Source organism: Carassius gibelio, chromosome B13 (genome assembly GCF_023724105.1).
Source record: "Carassius gibelio isolate Cgi1373 ecotype wild population from Czech Republic chromosome B13, carGib1.2-hapl.c, whole genome shotgun sequence".
Lineage (NCBI taxonomy): Eukaryota > Metazoa > Chordata > Actinopteri > Cypriniformes > Cyprinidae > Carassius > Carassius gibelio.
Window position 1 is genome coordinate 11,566,677 of NC_068408.1, and position 16,962 is coordinate 11,583,638.

The following is a 16,962-nucleotide window of genomic DNA, read 5'->3' on the forward strand; positions in this document are numbered from 1 at the left end:
CCGAACTTCTAGAGCTGCAAAGGCCGCATGAGACATCTGCAATGCGCTGTCATGTTTAAAGACTAAGGGGAAAACATGGACGTGTGACGCATCCAATAAAACCTGCAAGTATAATAGTTTTCTAATGCATTTTCCAATCCTGTTTTATCTCTTATCTCAATGGCCCTATTATAGAATGAATGACACTGTTTGTGACAAATCAAAGCAAGCGATCAGGAAAACAACCAGTCCATAATATCCTGTGCTTGGTGTCCACAACTTTGATACTTTATTACTTATTTTCCTGATGATATCATGCCAGCCAAATTCAATTGTTCTTGGTCCTTGAGTTTGCTGCCAGAGGTTTTCTTCCATATGGCAGGTTTTCCCACTTTTGTATGTTTCCTTCCAAAGGTCTAAAGGAAATCATATTATATTTATGGCATTTCGTCAACCTGGGATTACTGAGGTATTAACTGACATATCCAGTGTTTGATTAATCTTCTTTGCCTAAATGTTTTATCGTGAAATTGAATTCCTTTCTCTCTTGCCTTATTAATATAGGTTAATCATTTGTCTAAATTTAATAATTGTATTATTTTTTTAGAAGTGTGTCTTACTTAAAAAGCTCATCGGGTTTGTGATGTGATTCAAACTGTATTCTTCTGTTTGTGCTATCTGATAAATAATATTTTAGATTTCAAATGTAAGTGGTTCATTTGACTAAATTGGACTGTGCTTAGTTATCTTTATTCAGAATGAACTGAATAGGATACAATACATTCCTTTCTGACTTGTGTAAGAAACAAGTCCAGGCTTCAGTGATTAATTGCACCAACTGCTTTTATTCATATTATAAAATATTATGTATAGTGCAGCACCTGGAAGGTTTCAGTGGGATCACCCTGAGTGTTTGAGTGTGTGTGAATCTTGGGTTAGCTTGCTTTTAAAGTCCATGCTTCTGATGATGCTATAAATTAAAATGTCATTTTTTTCCAGTTTTCTTTGTAGTTTCTGACCCCTGAAGTTAGATCTTTGTGCTATATGAGGGATTCTGTTACTTCTTGGTGAAGCTTCAGATGATTATTGATAGATTGGAGGGTGAGTGCGTTGTGTAAACCTCAAATGAACCCTTTTCTTTTTCAGCAAGTTCTTAACTTAAAAACATACACCGCTACATCAGCTCTGTATACTTTACAGAATTCATTCCTAATGGCATGATTTGTCTGATTATTTTTTGGCCTAGTTTTCTATACTATGTAACAGAAACTAATGCAAAGCTGATGGTCTATGAACAAAATGCATTTATTTACACTGCATCTCAAAATAAACAGATGATTTAATTAAAATCTTAACCACGTTTCACTCAGCCATTCACACATGCAGAGGCATCTTAACCAAACACTGAAATTGTTAAAATATACACAGCACATTATAGCAGATTTTTTTTTGTTTGTACGTTGTGAATGGACTTTATAAATGTCACGTAGGCCCACTGAGCAAAAACATGAGCAGAAACAAAAGAACTTTTATTGCACATCCGTAGAGAGTTAATGCTAATGCTAAATAACAAAGAGATTTTAAGCAACATGTTTATATTGTTGCTGGTGCTCTAAACAGTTTTGTTGCAGCAAAGTAAATATTATTTACTAAAAAACTTGTTCACTCTTAATCAAACTTTTGGTGAGCTGTTAACAGAGGTATCACTGTGATCATTGTATTAGTGAGTTGAAGTCATAGGCTGCGTCTGAAATTGCATACTTTCTTTTTTCTCATGGCCATCAGAAGTATGTTCTATATGAATGTGTAATATGAATGCAATCAAGAAGTACAACATTTCTCATGATGTCATTGTCATGTGTCCTTTCAAAGTCAGATGTGTCGCTTGATATTCTTAAATAGTAAAGTGTTCATTAGAAACACACTTTCAAATCTCACTGGAAAGTTGGCAATTACTTTGTTGACATCTACTATACATATATATGGAGGTTTCCAGTTTTGGATGCAGCCTTGGCAGACTGCTTTTGCAATGAACTACTTTAATTGATTTAGTGAATCAGACTAAATTGGACATATTGGAATAACAATTTAAATTTCAGTCTGTTCTGCACATCAAACTATTGTGTGAAGATGAGAAGTATAGCAAACATGTTGTATGACTTGACATTTCGCATCCTTATTATTCTATGAACAGTGTTTACAGAAATTCACTGAAAATGTTTATAGCTCAGGATCTACAAACACCACTGTAATTCTCCTGCCATTATGAACAAATGTGTAAGTATGACAAAATCACTTAATCTCTGCTTTACGTCTTTCTGCCTCTCTGTGGATTCTTTTGAAGGTGGATAGGCAATTCAAATATTTACTCAGCATACAATGCATGAAATAGGGGAAAGCACGGAGGAGGGAAATAGAAATTGAAGTTTGAATTGCTCCAGCACAAGTCTGTACATGTTGCTACGGGGGAGAGCCTACAGCGTAGGTGGAGAAAGCTTACTCAAATAAACTATGGAGCCACAAATGAATTACCTCACACAGCGGTATGCTCTTATTAATGTTGATTGGAATCAAAGGCTGACCTGTTAAGAGGAATGAAAACTGGCTCCATACTTTGGGGATTTTTCCCTGATCTGACTTGCCTGCTGATCTGAGCGGTTTATTGAATCCTTTAAGGTGGTAGCCAATGTATTGGGCAACCACCTACGGTTGTATCAGTAAATGCTGAAGGAAAGTCCTCAGAAACACGCTGATGCTGGTAGTTCAGAGTGCAGTGCAGCTTGTACAATTAGTACTTCATTTTGTACTATGCTGTCACATTTTATGCTGTGCCCATTAATAAATGAATGAACAAACAGTGCCCCTCCACAATTATTGGCACCCTTGGTGAATATGAGCAAAGGGGATTGTGAAAATAGATCGTCATTGTTTATCCTTTTGATCTTTCATTTAAAATTCACAAAATTCTAACCTTTCATTGAAGTAAAACCATTGAAAATTGTGTGTGTGTGGGGGGGGGGGGGGGGGGTCTCATTGTGAAATAATTTTTTCTCTTAATGCATGTTGGCCACAATTATTGGCACCCTTAGAAATACTTATGAGTAAAATATCTCTGAAGAATATTCCCATTCATATTTGCATTTTTTTTAGGACACCAGGGTGACAAGGAGCATAAAATTGTCCAGCCATGACTTATAATTATGAGGAACACAAAAGCCCAATACCCTTAATCATCCATCACAATGAGTAAAACCAAAGAATATAGTTCTAATGTGCAGAGCAGAAACGATCTTTGAGCTTCACAAAATTGAAGGTGGCTTTAAGAAAAGAGTTAAATTGAAAATACCAATTTCCACCATCAGGGCAATAATTAAGAGGTTCCAATCAACTAAAGATATCACAAATCTGCTTGGAAGAGGACATGTCTATATTGTACTAATGCACGGTGAGGAGGAGAGTTTGAGTGGCTAAAGACTCTCCAACGATCACAGCTGGAGAATTGCAGAGATTAGTTGAGTCTTGAGGTCAGACAGCCTAAAAAATATATATAGCAAACAGCCCCATACATCACCTCATGTTGTTTGGGAGGGTTTCAAAAAAATTGTCCTCGCTCATCCAAAAACAACCTCCAGCACATTCAGTTGTAAGACATGACTGGAACTTGAAATGGCACTGGCTTCTATGGTCAGATGAAAAAAAGGAGATTTTTAGCAGTAAACCCACCAGATGGGTTTAGTAAAAACAGGGATAAAAAGTATCCCATGTCCATGGTTAAATATACTGCTGGATCTTTAATGTTGTGGACCTGTTTTTCTCCTGGGGTTCAGATACATGGCATTATGGGTTCTAAATACCAACATCTTTAATGTGATTTGAGGAAGAATGGAAGGGAGTGATTCATTCAGTCGCACATGCACAAAATTCTATAGGTTCTGCACTGGAAATAGTCTAGTAGTTTCAAGAGCATGTTTCAGTCAATGCAGTCTGAGCCGAAAAGACAATTGATTAGTACTAAGACAGACTGCATAGGTTAAAGCTTATGGGGCTGTCACATGATGAAAGAACGACTCAAACCTGAAGACTTGTCAGATAAGAGGTGAGGTGAGCTAATCATAGACTGAAGACCCATGTAAACAATGAATTAATCGGTTTCTTATGGCATTATAGTTTTCTATTGTTTGTAGTATGATCAACATTTGAGTAGGTACTAGTAGACATATTAGGGATTTAACATGTAACATTTTAATTATATTTGATAAAATGAACGAAATTAACAAATCACTCAAAACGATGATGATCAAATGATCTGAACTTCGCATTATTATAGCGCTCTTGAGGCCGCCCAAGAGCGCCTCATCTCAGCCAGATCTCCTGGAATTTACCACTGGTTCTGATGTCTCTGTAATAGTTAAACATGAGATGTAATTCGTCTCGGGAAGATCGAATGGGCAGTCTTTGGTTGCATTAATCTATTATTTGTTCCAGAGAAGATAGTTTTGGGCAAAATCTCATGTTTTGTAAATTCAGAGTGCTGCCTTTCTATTTTTGACTAAATTGCCTAGCAACTTTGTTCTAGTTGTTCTTTATTAAATAATATTATTAATTAAATAATATTGTATTTAAAAAAATAGGCCAAGTATTTAATGATAGTGTTTAGTATTGAGAAACGGTCCATGTTTGTGATGGTGATTTTAGTTAGGCTACATTTAGGCCTTATATTTAGCAACATTTATGCCATAAAAAGTTAGGTTAACAGATTACACTAACATTAGGTTACTTTAAAACCTTACTCTCAAGTTGGGTCAACCTCTATGGAGAGAGAAAAAAGTTTTCAAAATCATCCCCCCTCTGCTTTTTTATTTATTTATTTTTACAAATCTCTCTCTCCCTCCCCCCCTCTCTCTCTATATATATATTAATTAAGGGCATAATTTATAATTGAACTATTTAATGTAATTATTTATAAATATTATTTGAAAAGAAAATATAACTATAGTATATACTGTACACTACCATGTACCATTCAGGTCTGCAAGATTTGTATTTTTTTTATAAATTAATATTTTAATTCATTCAAAGAATCTTGAAAAAATAAATGTATCAAAAATATTAAACAGCACAACATTTGTATTTAAAAATATTGAAATTTGTTTTTGTAAAAACAATGACCAGGGGCCTGTACCATGAAGCTGTATTAGGTGGCTAGCCGGCTATGTTTCAGCTTAGTTTCCGCCAACCCTGGGTTTTAGGTACTATGAAAGTAGCTCGGCTTTAATCGGTGTTCGTTGCCATGGTATCTTGCGCTGCACGGCTAACCTGCTCCGGGGCAGGTTATGTTCTGGATTCAAGATCTCAGTCTGAAGGTGAACCAATCAGATGTGAGAGAAGTGACACATGCCTGACACAAAGTCACTCCAGTTTATCTTGCTTCAAATTAAAGGTCACTTATGCTTAAAAAAAAAAAATATATATAAAATAAAAATATAGAGTCATTTTATGATTTATATAATTATTGTGATTCATATTATTATTTATCTCTTACACACAAGCAATTTTAGTTTAACAGTTATTATAAATTATTTTAAATAAATATTAATGTATACAGATCATTCAATATAAATAAGCTGTAGTATCAAAAGACTGAACTATTTTAAAAATTACAAATCTGAACTTACATGTTCAAGTCTCTATCACTATATATTTTCAAATGTATAAACTAAGTTAACAAGTTCCACTTGTGACTACACTGATGGAGCAAGATCATTTATTTTATCAGTCCTCCTTCATTTTCCATATGACATTTAAATTTGTCATATTCTTCAATCTCTTAACCTTTAGCAAAACTTTTAACCTTTTGTTTTGATTCTCGCTGGGTCTCTCGCGAGAAGTAAATCAAACTTGCTTTGTATTGCAAGGCTCGTGATTGGCTGTTCGCCAGTGATGCCACACATTCATGTGCACACGCTCCACAAACTCAGGATCAAAGCCTGAGTTGACAAAGAAAGTTGATGAACAGCATCATGGTACCAACAAAGCCGGATTGGATAGGTTTGGTTTTGTCAACTCAAAACTAATCCTGTAACTCTGAATTTGTTCAGCTACCATCATGGTACAGGCCCCAGTAAATTAGAATATTAGAATGATTTCTGAATGATCATTTGTGTATAATTATTTAGCTGTGCATTGCATTCACTATTGTATGACATGACTAATGTTGGAGCTGGAGTTAGAATCTCCATCTCTTTCAACTCCCTGCCCTTTTAATTCAGCACTACTAAATCTTGCCAAAATTCCCACAACAGTAGGGGAGATGGAAGACCAATATGTGATTTCTTTGAAGCAAATGAGGTGGACAGTGAGTCTTTTTTTTTTTTACCTTTTGTTTACCATTATCACCATGGGAACATGATGAGTGTGATGACCCAAAAGTTCCTAAAAATCTTTTCCACCACAGATGCATTGAGCATTTGCCCACAACTGTGTGTACAAAGCAGGCACGTAACTTCGGGTGGGCTACCATGGACCTGCATTCATACCCACCCAGCTGCAATGCACAATTCTGGGGACCAATTCTAAGAGAAAATCCTGCTTACAGCCCTGATACAAAGACCAAATGGGACTTTTATTCAGATATTTAAATGTAGGCTGTAGGTTTCAGTTGTTTTAGAAGCAAGTACACAAGCAGATGGTACCAGAGATAATAGATGTAAATAAATGCCACAAATCTATCTTCTGATTTTGTGGGGGCATTAATGCTTGACTGCATGCTTTGTTTGTTTGTCATTGTCATTGTCTTCACTGGTATGGGTTTAAGAAAGTAGTCAAAAGTAAATTAAACAATATTCCTGGTTCAATAATAGCAGCAGTTCTCTAGTGATGGATCATTCTTGAACAATTCGTTCATTTTGAACGAATCTTTAATGTCACTCTAGAAGAACGAATCGTCTCAGGGAGCGAGAACTAGTCTAGTAGTTCCAAGAGCACGTTTCAGTAAACTCAGTCTGAGCTGGAAAGACAATTGTTTAGTTCATCTCTCGAGTCAAACCTTTTTTTTTTCCTTATCACAAAAACGAGGAGGCCAATTATTTTTGGATTTAAAAGAATAAATATGTCTAATATTACAAATGCACTTACATTATTTATTCTGTTACAATGTGTGTATTATTTGAGTTGTGAAACTGTTTATATTTTGCAGGCATTTTAGGGTTTTAGGCTTTACTTTGAATGGTAGTGGATTTAAAATAACTGTACAGAGAAATAGTTAGTAAATGTTTTTGCTTTTTGAAAGAAAATGAGGGACAACTTTGTACTGAACCCAGAATATTCCTTCAAGACTCGTCAAGATTGAGGCACTATAGGTACTTTTCTAGACTAATGAGAAACCAGCTGTGTTAATGTATCTGCCATATCACGTACAGATAATAAGTTATAAAATCAGAGCTGTGGGTCTGTCCAGTGAGATTTGCCTTTTTTAAGATGTCATTATATGGATCCATAGCACTCGGACATTCTAAAGATTCATTTTAGGGAAGGAAATGAGAGCCATACATCTGTAGGCATGCAGCAAAACATTTCCATTTTAATCACATTCTTCATGAGCTCCAGTTCAAGCAGGTGGAGTGTAAGAAGATCACTGTGGTATATTTCACCCTCCCACATCCCTAAACAATAGTGGTGGATCTAATATTCTTGGTTTATATTCGAGTTACAAATGCACTAAAATGCACAAATTGTTTATGTGACCAAACTGATGGACTTCCTGTGAAATAATTTGACTTTCTATTACATATTAATGATTATTAGGAACTTGATTCAAAGGAATTAATTGTTTATACACTGGGGATAATCAGTTCCTGATTGCACTATTACATTTACTGATTGGACACTTATCAACAGCCGTCTCTGCTATTCACTGGACTTGTATTAACATAATTTACTCCGAGATTGCATCATAACATGTCTTCTCTAAAGCACATGTCCCTTCGTCTTGTATGGTAATAATTAAAGTCTTCAGGCTTTGTAGGGAATGGCTGCAGAGAACAGTTTGCCATGATTCTGATGATGATAAATGGCTTGGGCCCTTACTTCATATTTAGCTTGGATGAGTTGGTAGCATCACATCCATTAGCTAAGCAGTATTGAGTTAAAATACATCTGTAAGTGATTTAGCAGTTGAAAGAACCATTACATGCTCTTCTGAACTGATGCTCACATCAGATGTGTTGACAGGGAATGAAGGTGTGGAGACCGCTGGTGTTGAGGTGTCAGTTTCAAGCAGCATTTCTCTCTTTCTGGAGTTAATCTCACAGGGATCCAGTCATCCATTGGATTTCCAAAGCCACGATCAAGCCTTGGTTTCTTAATGTAAAGGTGCATTGGCTGAAAAAGCATTTGTGAAAAGTAGCTGTAGTCAAAATAATGATTAACCTGATGAGTCGACATCTGGTCAGACTGGTGAAAGTGCCTGGAATTCCATTTGTGTGTGTGTGTGTTGGATGGGGTGATGTATGCTGTGTCTTTTCAGTAATGGCATCAGGGACCCCATTCACCGGCAGAGCTCCGGGGGGTTACAATTTCGGAGGAGTCAAAGGCCTGAGATTAATAACCACAGAAATGGGCACGCAACCAAAACACAACATGTCCATCCAGTCTTCTGTCTGAGGCTGCGTTGACACTGAGCAGGCTATGAATGCATAATTCAGTATGAAGGCAACGGTTTAGTGCATGTCAGAAGAACAACAAAGGATCTGCTGCATCCCGAAGAAAACGTTCACTCACCCTAATTGTATATGATTTTCTTTATTTCTTGGAACACAGAATATATTTGTGGGATTTATAGTTCAGTAAGTGAGTCAGACGTTGTTTCAGTAACCACAGACTGATGATATTAATGGATAATATATATTAAGGGATATATACATATAACGTACAGCATTTAGATTTTATATGTATTTATTTACTTATTTTTCAGATTTCATCTTGAGTTAAAAGGTTTCAAACTGTAAATGTGACCGATCTGTCCCTTTGCTTAAAAGCCCTATAAATATAACATATATAATTCTCTAATGTTGATAGTCTCTGTCTGTGACTCTTTTTTAATACTTTCATTGTGCTTCTCATTGTGTTTTTCTTTCTTTATTGGAAAACAGTACTATATATTTGGAGTTCAGTAAGTGAGTCAAAAGATTCAGTAACCACTGTTAGATTCAGTTTGACTGATTTCAAATTGGCAACTCATCTTTTTAAACTTCAGATCGGGTTCTTAAGAGTCATTTGTTCATGAATTAGACTACACTGGTTGTGTTGTTCCATACAGACTGCAAAGTGTACAACTCATGTAAATTATGATTTCATTTGTTGTGATGCTGGATATTTAAAAGATGATGAGCTGCTATTAATCCATTTAGGACACACTGTTCCAAGTCTTCTGAAGCCAAACTCTTTGTTTGTTCCACAGAAGAAATAACGTCATATGGGTTGGAACAACATAAGAATGAGTAAATTATGACAGAACGTTCAGTTTTGGAAGCTGCATTCAAATCAAAGTCTTTAGTGGTCATTTATTAAAGATAACTTAGATTTAAAGTGTTAGTTCACCCAAAAATGAAAGTTAGGCTGTGTTTTACTCAACCCGAGGGATCCTAGGTGTATGTGACTTTCATCTTTCAGACGACTGCTACCCCCACTGGATCCCCCAAGATCATTAGGCTAGATGCCTAATGTCTGTATGCCAGTGGATCAGAGCATATCCAAATTAGGGCTGTGCAATTAATGGCAATCGATTGTCGTGCACATCTCATCACTATAGAACTACAGCTCTGTGTAGTGAATGACGCTCAATCTGAAAGCAGGTGAAGAAGATTTACTACTAATCATGGGAGCGCTTTACTGATGAGATAAGCACAACAATCGCATGCGATTAATTGCACAGCCCTAATCCAAATATAATATAATACATTTATGTGTGATTTATGTGTAATTTATGTGCAATGTCTTAGCTACTAGGGATTGTTACATAGGGCTATACAGGCATCAAGTGGCAACACAATGATATTACAGATGATAAATTGTGCAAAATGTTTATCTTAACAGTCAATTTACAAATAATGCGTCACTGTTGTAAATTGTTGTAAAAGCAGTTCCGGGGGAATGAGGAGGTCAGCTTGACTGGATTTGTCTGAAAGATGAAAGTCATATACATCTAGGATGCCTCGGGGGTGAGTAAAACGCAGCCTAATTCTCATTTTTGGGTGAACTAACCCTTTAAGATTTAACAAATTTTCTAGTTTTTTCTGTTATTTGATCAAACTAGTGAGAGTATAACGTTAAATATGAACAAGGCCGTTGCATCTTTATTATTCTTTTTTAACAGGTCTGTGTATTAAATATGGCACTGGCACTTTTATAGTCTTGCAGACAGGCCTTATGGGCTTACAGGCTCTTCCTGTTGTAGGAAACATGCTTTCACTGAGTTTCCCTCCTCTCCCGTGTGCCATCTCCCCTTTGTGTCCAAGCTTCCCTTTATGAGAAAGAATTCACTGTGTCAACACTATTAATGAGCCATCACACCCCCCGAGACGGCAGACGCAGACTGTACATTTTGAGTGCTAAGGAATCAAATTAATCATGTTTGCTCTTGCCATACTTTGAAAGCTTATCTATGATTAAGTGCAAATGACATTGTTATATATACAGATAGATCTATTCATTGTTTTATTGTTTTTATTATTTTTTATGACTTCAAAAGGTAACACAACCTTTTTACACAGAATCACTGTTTTTGGCACCATATTTAATTTCTAAAAACAAATGCATTCAATCCCAGGATATCTTTGTGTTTACTTTAATTTAATAGGCTCAATCTGTTAAACTAAGCTAAATCTTAAAATACGTTTGCAGTGTTTAAATAATAATTTAATCAAGTTTATTTGGCTTTGAATCAAAGAATATTGAACGGCATTACTAAAGATTCCATTGGCTCGCCTCAAGCCCCTTATATTATGCATACATTCCAGACTGTGTGTAATATGTTTAGAAATGTTGATAGTCTCTGTCCATGACTGATTATTAATACTTCTATTAGTTTCTCCTTCATAAACACAAGCATGTATTACTGTTGAGGAAAATGAGTCTTCTCGACAGTATGTATGCTACTTGATGCATTACAGCAAGTTCAAGTAATTACAGGCTTTGCTATTACATTTATGAGGATAATTAGCGTTTTACAGTAAGCAAGAGAACTGGGCCTTCATCATTCAGTAGTGCTGATGCTCAAGCAGCAGTGAAAGACTTGAGAAGTTCAGTGCCCTGATATTACCTTGCCCCTCTATTATCTCTAATGAGACAAACAGATGTGTGTGGCATTGTCTTTTACAGCAGTGTGGTGACTTATTCAGCAAAAATAAAGCATCCCAACGGAGATCCCATGCATAGAGGACAGGAAATGTAACTGTGGTAGGTTGCAACACAGTAGTAGCCTAGGTCTGATGCTCACATCCTTTTTCTGAAGAGTTATGTTGTTAGGAAAACAAACTGATGCGGTGTCTTTGCAGTTTGAGGGGGTCATTGTATCTTTTCTTGTTTTTTTTTTCCTCAAGCGCTGACCTAGGACAATTAGTCTATGCCATTGAATGGGGACAGACCTGAGCTTCCAGTCAAGACTTGGGCTTTTTGTTTTCCCAGAAGTCATGAGAGACTAAGAGATCTTAGGTCAAAAGAACTGTCCACCCGTATCGGTCTGTCTTATGCCCATGTCTGCTGGTGGAGCCACTGATATTTTCTAAAGTCTGGAGTAGACTGAAGGCTTGCAGATTGACTCTGGTCCAAGGCAGAGTGCCTACATGGGTCTTGAGGTTGATTGTCATTTATTTCAGGTGGCTAAAGCAGAAAAAGAGCAGTCACAGATCATTTACAACAGACTCTGAAGTTAAGTCGAGCACCAGTCCAAAGTTCTGTCCTCACTCCAGATATTAGTGAGTATGCAGTGTGCCCTGCTCGGACTCTAGGAAACAGATGCTGCTTTTGTCAAGCACAATAAAAACCTGGCAGACTGAGATTTTGTGATATTAATCTTAGTAATCATGAATGATGAGATGGAAAAATGTGGATGTTTAAAAGAGTGCATTCTGTCTGTTTTTAGAACTGGCTTGTTCATAGTATATAACCAGTGCTTTTTGTGTGCAGTTGAACATATTGTTTTTATTTTATTTTTGACAGTCTTTTATGCTCACCTAGGCTGCATTCATACAATAAAAACAGGAGCAACATTTACAATTTAAATTAACGGTTTTCTATTTCAATAGATTCTATATAAATTTAATACACAATTCAATTTAGTGTAAATAATGCTGCATACTTTCATTGCTGCAGATGTGGACTGAGTTTCAGTGAAGGGACTAGAAACCAGACCTCAAGTATTCAGACTTCATTTGTTTCAACACAGTAAAGTCATGTTCTACAAGGTTTGTAATGTCATGCAGAATCAGGGTTGAAGCTGTGCAACCTTTTTGTAGCAGCCCATGGGGAAGACCTGTTTAACACTTAAATGAGTTTAACTAAATGCAAATCCCACCTGACAGAATCACAGCCAGTCAAACATGTCCAATTGCCTTTGTTTCTGTCATTTTATTTCTCGTGTGTGCAACTTACTGCCTTCAGAAATCAACTGCAGGTCATGTAAGACACATTGTGATCCATCTTGCATCTTGCACAAATTTGTATCAGTTGCACAATCACTGCTGGGAGAAACATAATGCCCTTGTTCATTTATCTTGAGAGGACATTGTGCAATGTGTGAAATATCAGGAATTGGAAGGATACAAAAGTCAAGAATAGTTTGAAAATGTGAACAGAACGTGCTGCATTTTTTTTGGAAGGTATGGTTCTTTTGCCTTTGACATATTAGAGGTTCATTGCACCAAGGAGTATAAAGAAATAAGTTAGTGTAATCAAACAGTTGTCATTGGAGGGAATTATTAATGCTGCTTTGAGGGTCAAGCATACATCCTGGTTTTTCAGTGTTCATTTACTGGTACATGGATGTCCAAAAATGATCACTAATGGATTCCTTTAGACAGATGTGAGACGAACACTGTGTAAAATAGTCAGCACCTTGGCAGCTTTATTTCAATAAGAGTAACTGAGAGGAGCAAAACTAAATATTCTTTCCATTTTCTTGCAGTCAGGAAGGAAATAATGTTGACATGGTTTGGATTGGCATTGCAAACAGAGCATGTTTTTGGCTGCATTCTTTGTTTTTCTTTCTCTGCACCCAACGTAGATGCTGTCAGCACCTGGTCAAGGTGCCAGTTAGGGGCAAATAGATCATTGCAAATTCTAACTGTACCTTCATTCATTCATTCACAAAAAAAAAAAAAAAAAAAAAAAAATCCTTTGCAGGCAAAACCACTTGAGTGGTTTCCTCTTCCCAGGACCCTTGTTATCGTATTCTGGGCCTGGTGACATTGCATTTGTATAATGTCAGCTTACACTGCACTTCCTAATTTACTTTTAGCAACAAGAGTTTATTTCTTACAATCTGTCCTTTTTGGCAGAGAATCATTTAGGCCTCTAGGGACTTTCTTTTTACTTAGTCTTTGTTGGTTTTTAATTGAATCCAATTTAGTGAAGGTTATGTGAACTCTGGGCCCTGCGACTTGGTGAATCTTTCAGAGATAATTGATGTTGTGATGAATCTGATCATATGTCAGATTCAGTGCTCTAATAATTGGAGGGAACTTACAAGAAGTGTGGAGGGAATAGCAGATCCTTTCTGGATAACTATGATCCAGAGTCAAACTGCAGGCACAGGCCAGTCCTTAATATATTATTTATCTACAGGGAAAAGATTTTGAAGAGACTCACTGTTGTAGGATCACTTCATAAGTATGGCCACAAGCTGCTATTCGTTGTGATAAAACGAAAGAAATAATGTATTTTACCACATTATCCTTAAAAAAAAATTAAAAAATAAAATTCAGACACTTGCACTGAGATTAGAAATCAAGCAGACTGTTTGCCCTTAACATACTTTTCATTTTTTGCTAGTGGGGTTTTAAAATTTGGTCGAATTTGATTAATTTAAAGTGTAAAAAGGGTTTTAGGTGTTCTGTGTTATTATTATAATATTAAAGAGGGGGGGGGGGATGCTCGTTTTCACTCAATATCCTGTTAATCTTGAGTACATATAGAGTAGTACTGCATCCTTCATAAATCCAAAAAGTCTTTAGTTTTATTATATTCATAAGAGAAAGATAGTCTGTACCGATTTTTCCCGGAAAAACACGACCGACTGGAGGCGTGACGTGTGGGCGGAGCTAAAGAATGACGAGCGCGAATAGGCTTTTGCGTTTGGAAGATGTGACATTACGAATGAGGGAAAACCCATCATTCCAAAACAAACCATGGCTTACAGTCAGATTCAGCCGTTTATTTATGATCCAGAATCAGATCCAGAGGCTGAAACTGAACGAAAGCAGCAGCAGCAACGACTCGCTCCGAGCGGGGCTCGAACCCGGGTCTCTGGCATGGGAGGGGACGCACTAACAAGGAGACAGAGATATTTTAAGCAGTTTTACTCACCGCCTGCGGTTCCAACACACAATCGTGACCCTTTTTCCTTGGGATTGCATCATCCTTAAGAAATAAACGATACGCAAATCCGTCTTCAAACTGGGCCTTGTGAACAAGCATCTTTGAAATCCAGGGAACAAACAAAAACACTTGCACAACTCCGTTGATGCTCTGTAAAAATAAACTCCATCTACTGGTCCCTTAATGCTGTTTTTTTGGTAATCTGTGCAGGGTTGTCTTGCCCTGGCAACCAAAAACACTTCTTTTGTGACTTTTCGCGACGCTCTCGCTCTGATCAGTGAATCGCTCTGATCAGTGAAATGTCTGTGCTGCTCAGCCTCGCTATACGGGAGCGCGCGCTCTTCCGGCAGAAGTGCGTCAGGACCCATATAAGGAAATTCCGCTCCATCTAACGTCACACAGAGCCATACTCGAAAAAAACTTTCCGAAACTTGTGACAAACCGCAAGGAGTATTTTGGGAACAAAAATACTCCTTCAAATGTACAACTTAATTTTTGAAACTTTGTCCATGTTAAGCATGGGAATCCAACTATTTAACAGTGTAAAAAACTCAGTATGCATGAAATAGCATTTCACCCCCCCTTTAAAGTTAAAATTATATTTTTAGAATTTTTTTTTTTTTTTTTTTTTTTGGAAAAAATAATTACTTGCTTATTTTAAATTTTTTATTTTTTTTGGCTTGCAAAACTCTTCATTTGGTATTATTACAGTTTATTTGTCCTCTTTTTCTTGTACATTTATTTCCTGACTTCACCTTTTAGTCAGTTATACGCTTGTATAATCTCATTGCCTGTAGTTAGAAATTCAGTTTGTTAAAATTTTTCATCTCTAAGTTAAACAATCACAATTACACTCTACCAGTTTTGCATTGGTTCATTTGATGACAACGGGTCAGAATGTGGCCAGTTATTTTGGGAGGAAACTGAAACCACTGAGCAATGCTGCATATTGTCCATTGACCTAAGACCTTCAAGGCATGAAGTCTTCAAACTATACTGTATATACTGTCATATCATATAATCTGTTCTGAATATAGTCGCCACCCTTCATTCTACCCATTGACAGCATTCAGTCCTCCAGGGCACTGGACAGTAAAGACATTTTCAGAGAAAAATGTAAAGAGTCTGTTCAGCTGATTCTGATAGAATAGATCCTGTTCATGTCAATAAGAGGTGGGAAGTTGAGGACAAATTTTCTATTGGGTTTCCAAATACTACAGATTACAACTCGCATGCTTGGACCAGATGTTTTGCCACAGGGTTAGAATAATTTTTTCATCTAGAATCGCACAGGAACGTACACATTTCTTTGGAAATGTGCCAAAAGGGCTAATATTCTATTGTAAGCATGGCTACTCATATTCACAAAACACATTTTTTCATCTTGAAAAATGAGGGGAGGTGAGTTTTATTTTCTTGGAAGTAGGTTAAATATGGCAATTGGCTGTGTCTTTGCTTTATTTATGCAATCATTCTATTGCTGTACTGTTTTCTTCAAAGAGTCTGGGTTTGGGTTTGCTGTTCACAGCTAGTTAATCAAGTTAAAATCATTCAAATGACAAGCTGAGCATAGTTTTAGCAACTGTAATGCAAACCTAGTCATTTTTATTGTGAGCTTTCAGACAATTCTACATTGCGCGTATGCAGTAATGTGAGTTACAGTTCATCTTTATTATTCTCAGACCTTTCACACAGAAAAAAAAAACATGCTGAACATGGAATTTGCAAGTAAAACTGGACCGAGAACACAAATCCATCAGTCTCTATCAGATAAGAACAAACGTGGACTGCAAGCTTTACTGATCCCATGGGGCCAGAAAATAATATATGTGGCACACTGTTCCCCCATCCAACATTAGATTTACTTTTGCTTTCTTAAGGTAGTGTATATACAATGTGTGGGGCCCTTTATGCTGAGAATATATTATTCTGTCAGCTGGTCTTTTTTCCCATGATCTACTCATGTTTAGAGTGTCAGGAGATCAATAGAGTGAGAACACATAATGTGTGAAAAATTACTACAATTTATGTTTTCTTGGTAAATTCACTGTTGAAATGCAGTAAAATATATATCTAATAATATATCTATTATTAGAAAAAAAATGTATTTGAAAATATGTGTCTGTCTATCTATCTATCTGATAAAAATGCAGTTTAAAAAGTAATATTGCGAAATATTGTTACACTTTAAAATATAATTGGTTTTTTATTTGCAGTATATTTTAAAATTCTGTTTCGCAATTGCTGATGCTATTGACTCAGCTGGGTTTAGTGAAGTGTTTCTATCTGAACACACAGTAATGCAAGTCCAATTTGTAATGCAGTTAAAAGGTTGCCCCTACTAAGCAAGCTGTAAGCCCAGCTTTATTATCCTTCACACCTTTAGACCAG

The 16,962-nt window shown here is 36.5% G+C and overlaps 2 protein-coding genes across 2 annotated transcripts in view; one reads left to right on the forward strand and one right to left on the reverse strand.

The window, feature by feature from the left end:
- Positions 1-16,962, reverse strand: part of LOC127970497 (stromal cell-derived factor 1) — a 100,176-nt gene that overhangs the window by 62,768 nt on the left and 20,446 nt on the right. The window lies entirely within an intron of this gene.
- tmem72 (transmembrane protein 72) overlaps positions 2-16,962 on the forward strand; it is a 76,003-nt gene continuing 59,042 nt past the window's right edge. Inside the window, exon 1 of the mRNA XM_052573091.1 lies at positions 2-108. Coding sequence (XP_052429051.1) covers position 108 — 1 coding nt within the window. The 5' untranslated portion in view covers positions 2-107. The remainder of the gene's footprint in view (positions 109-16,962) is intronic.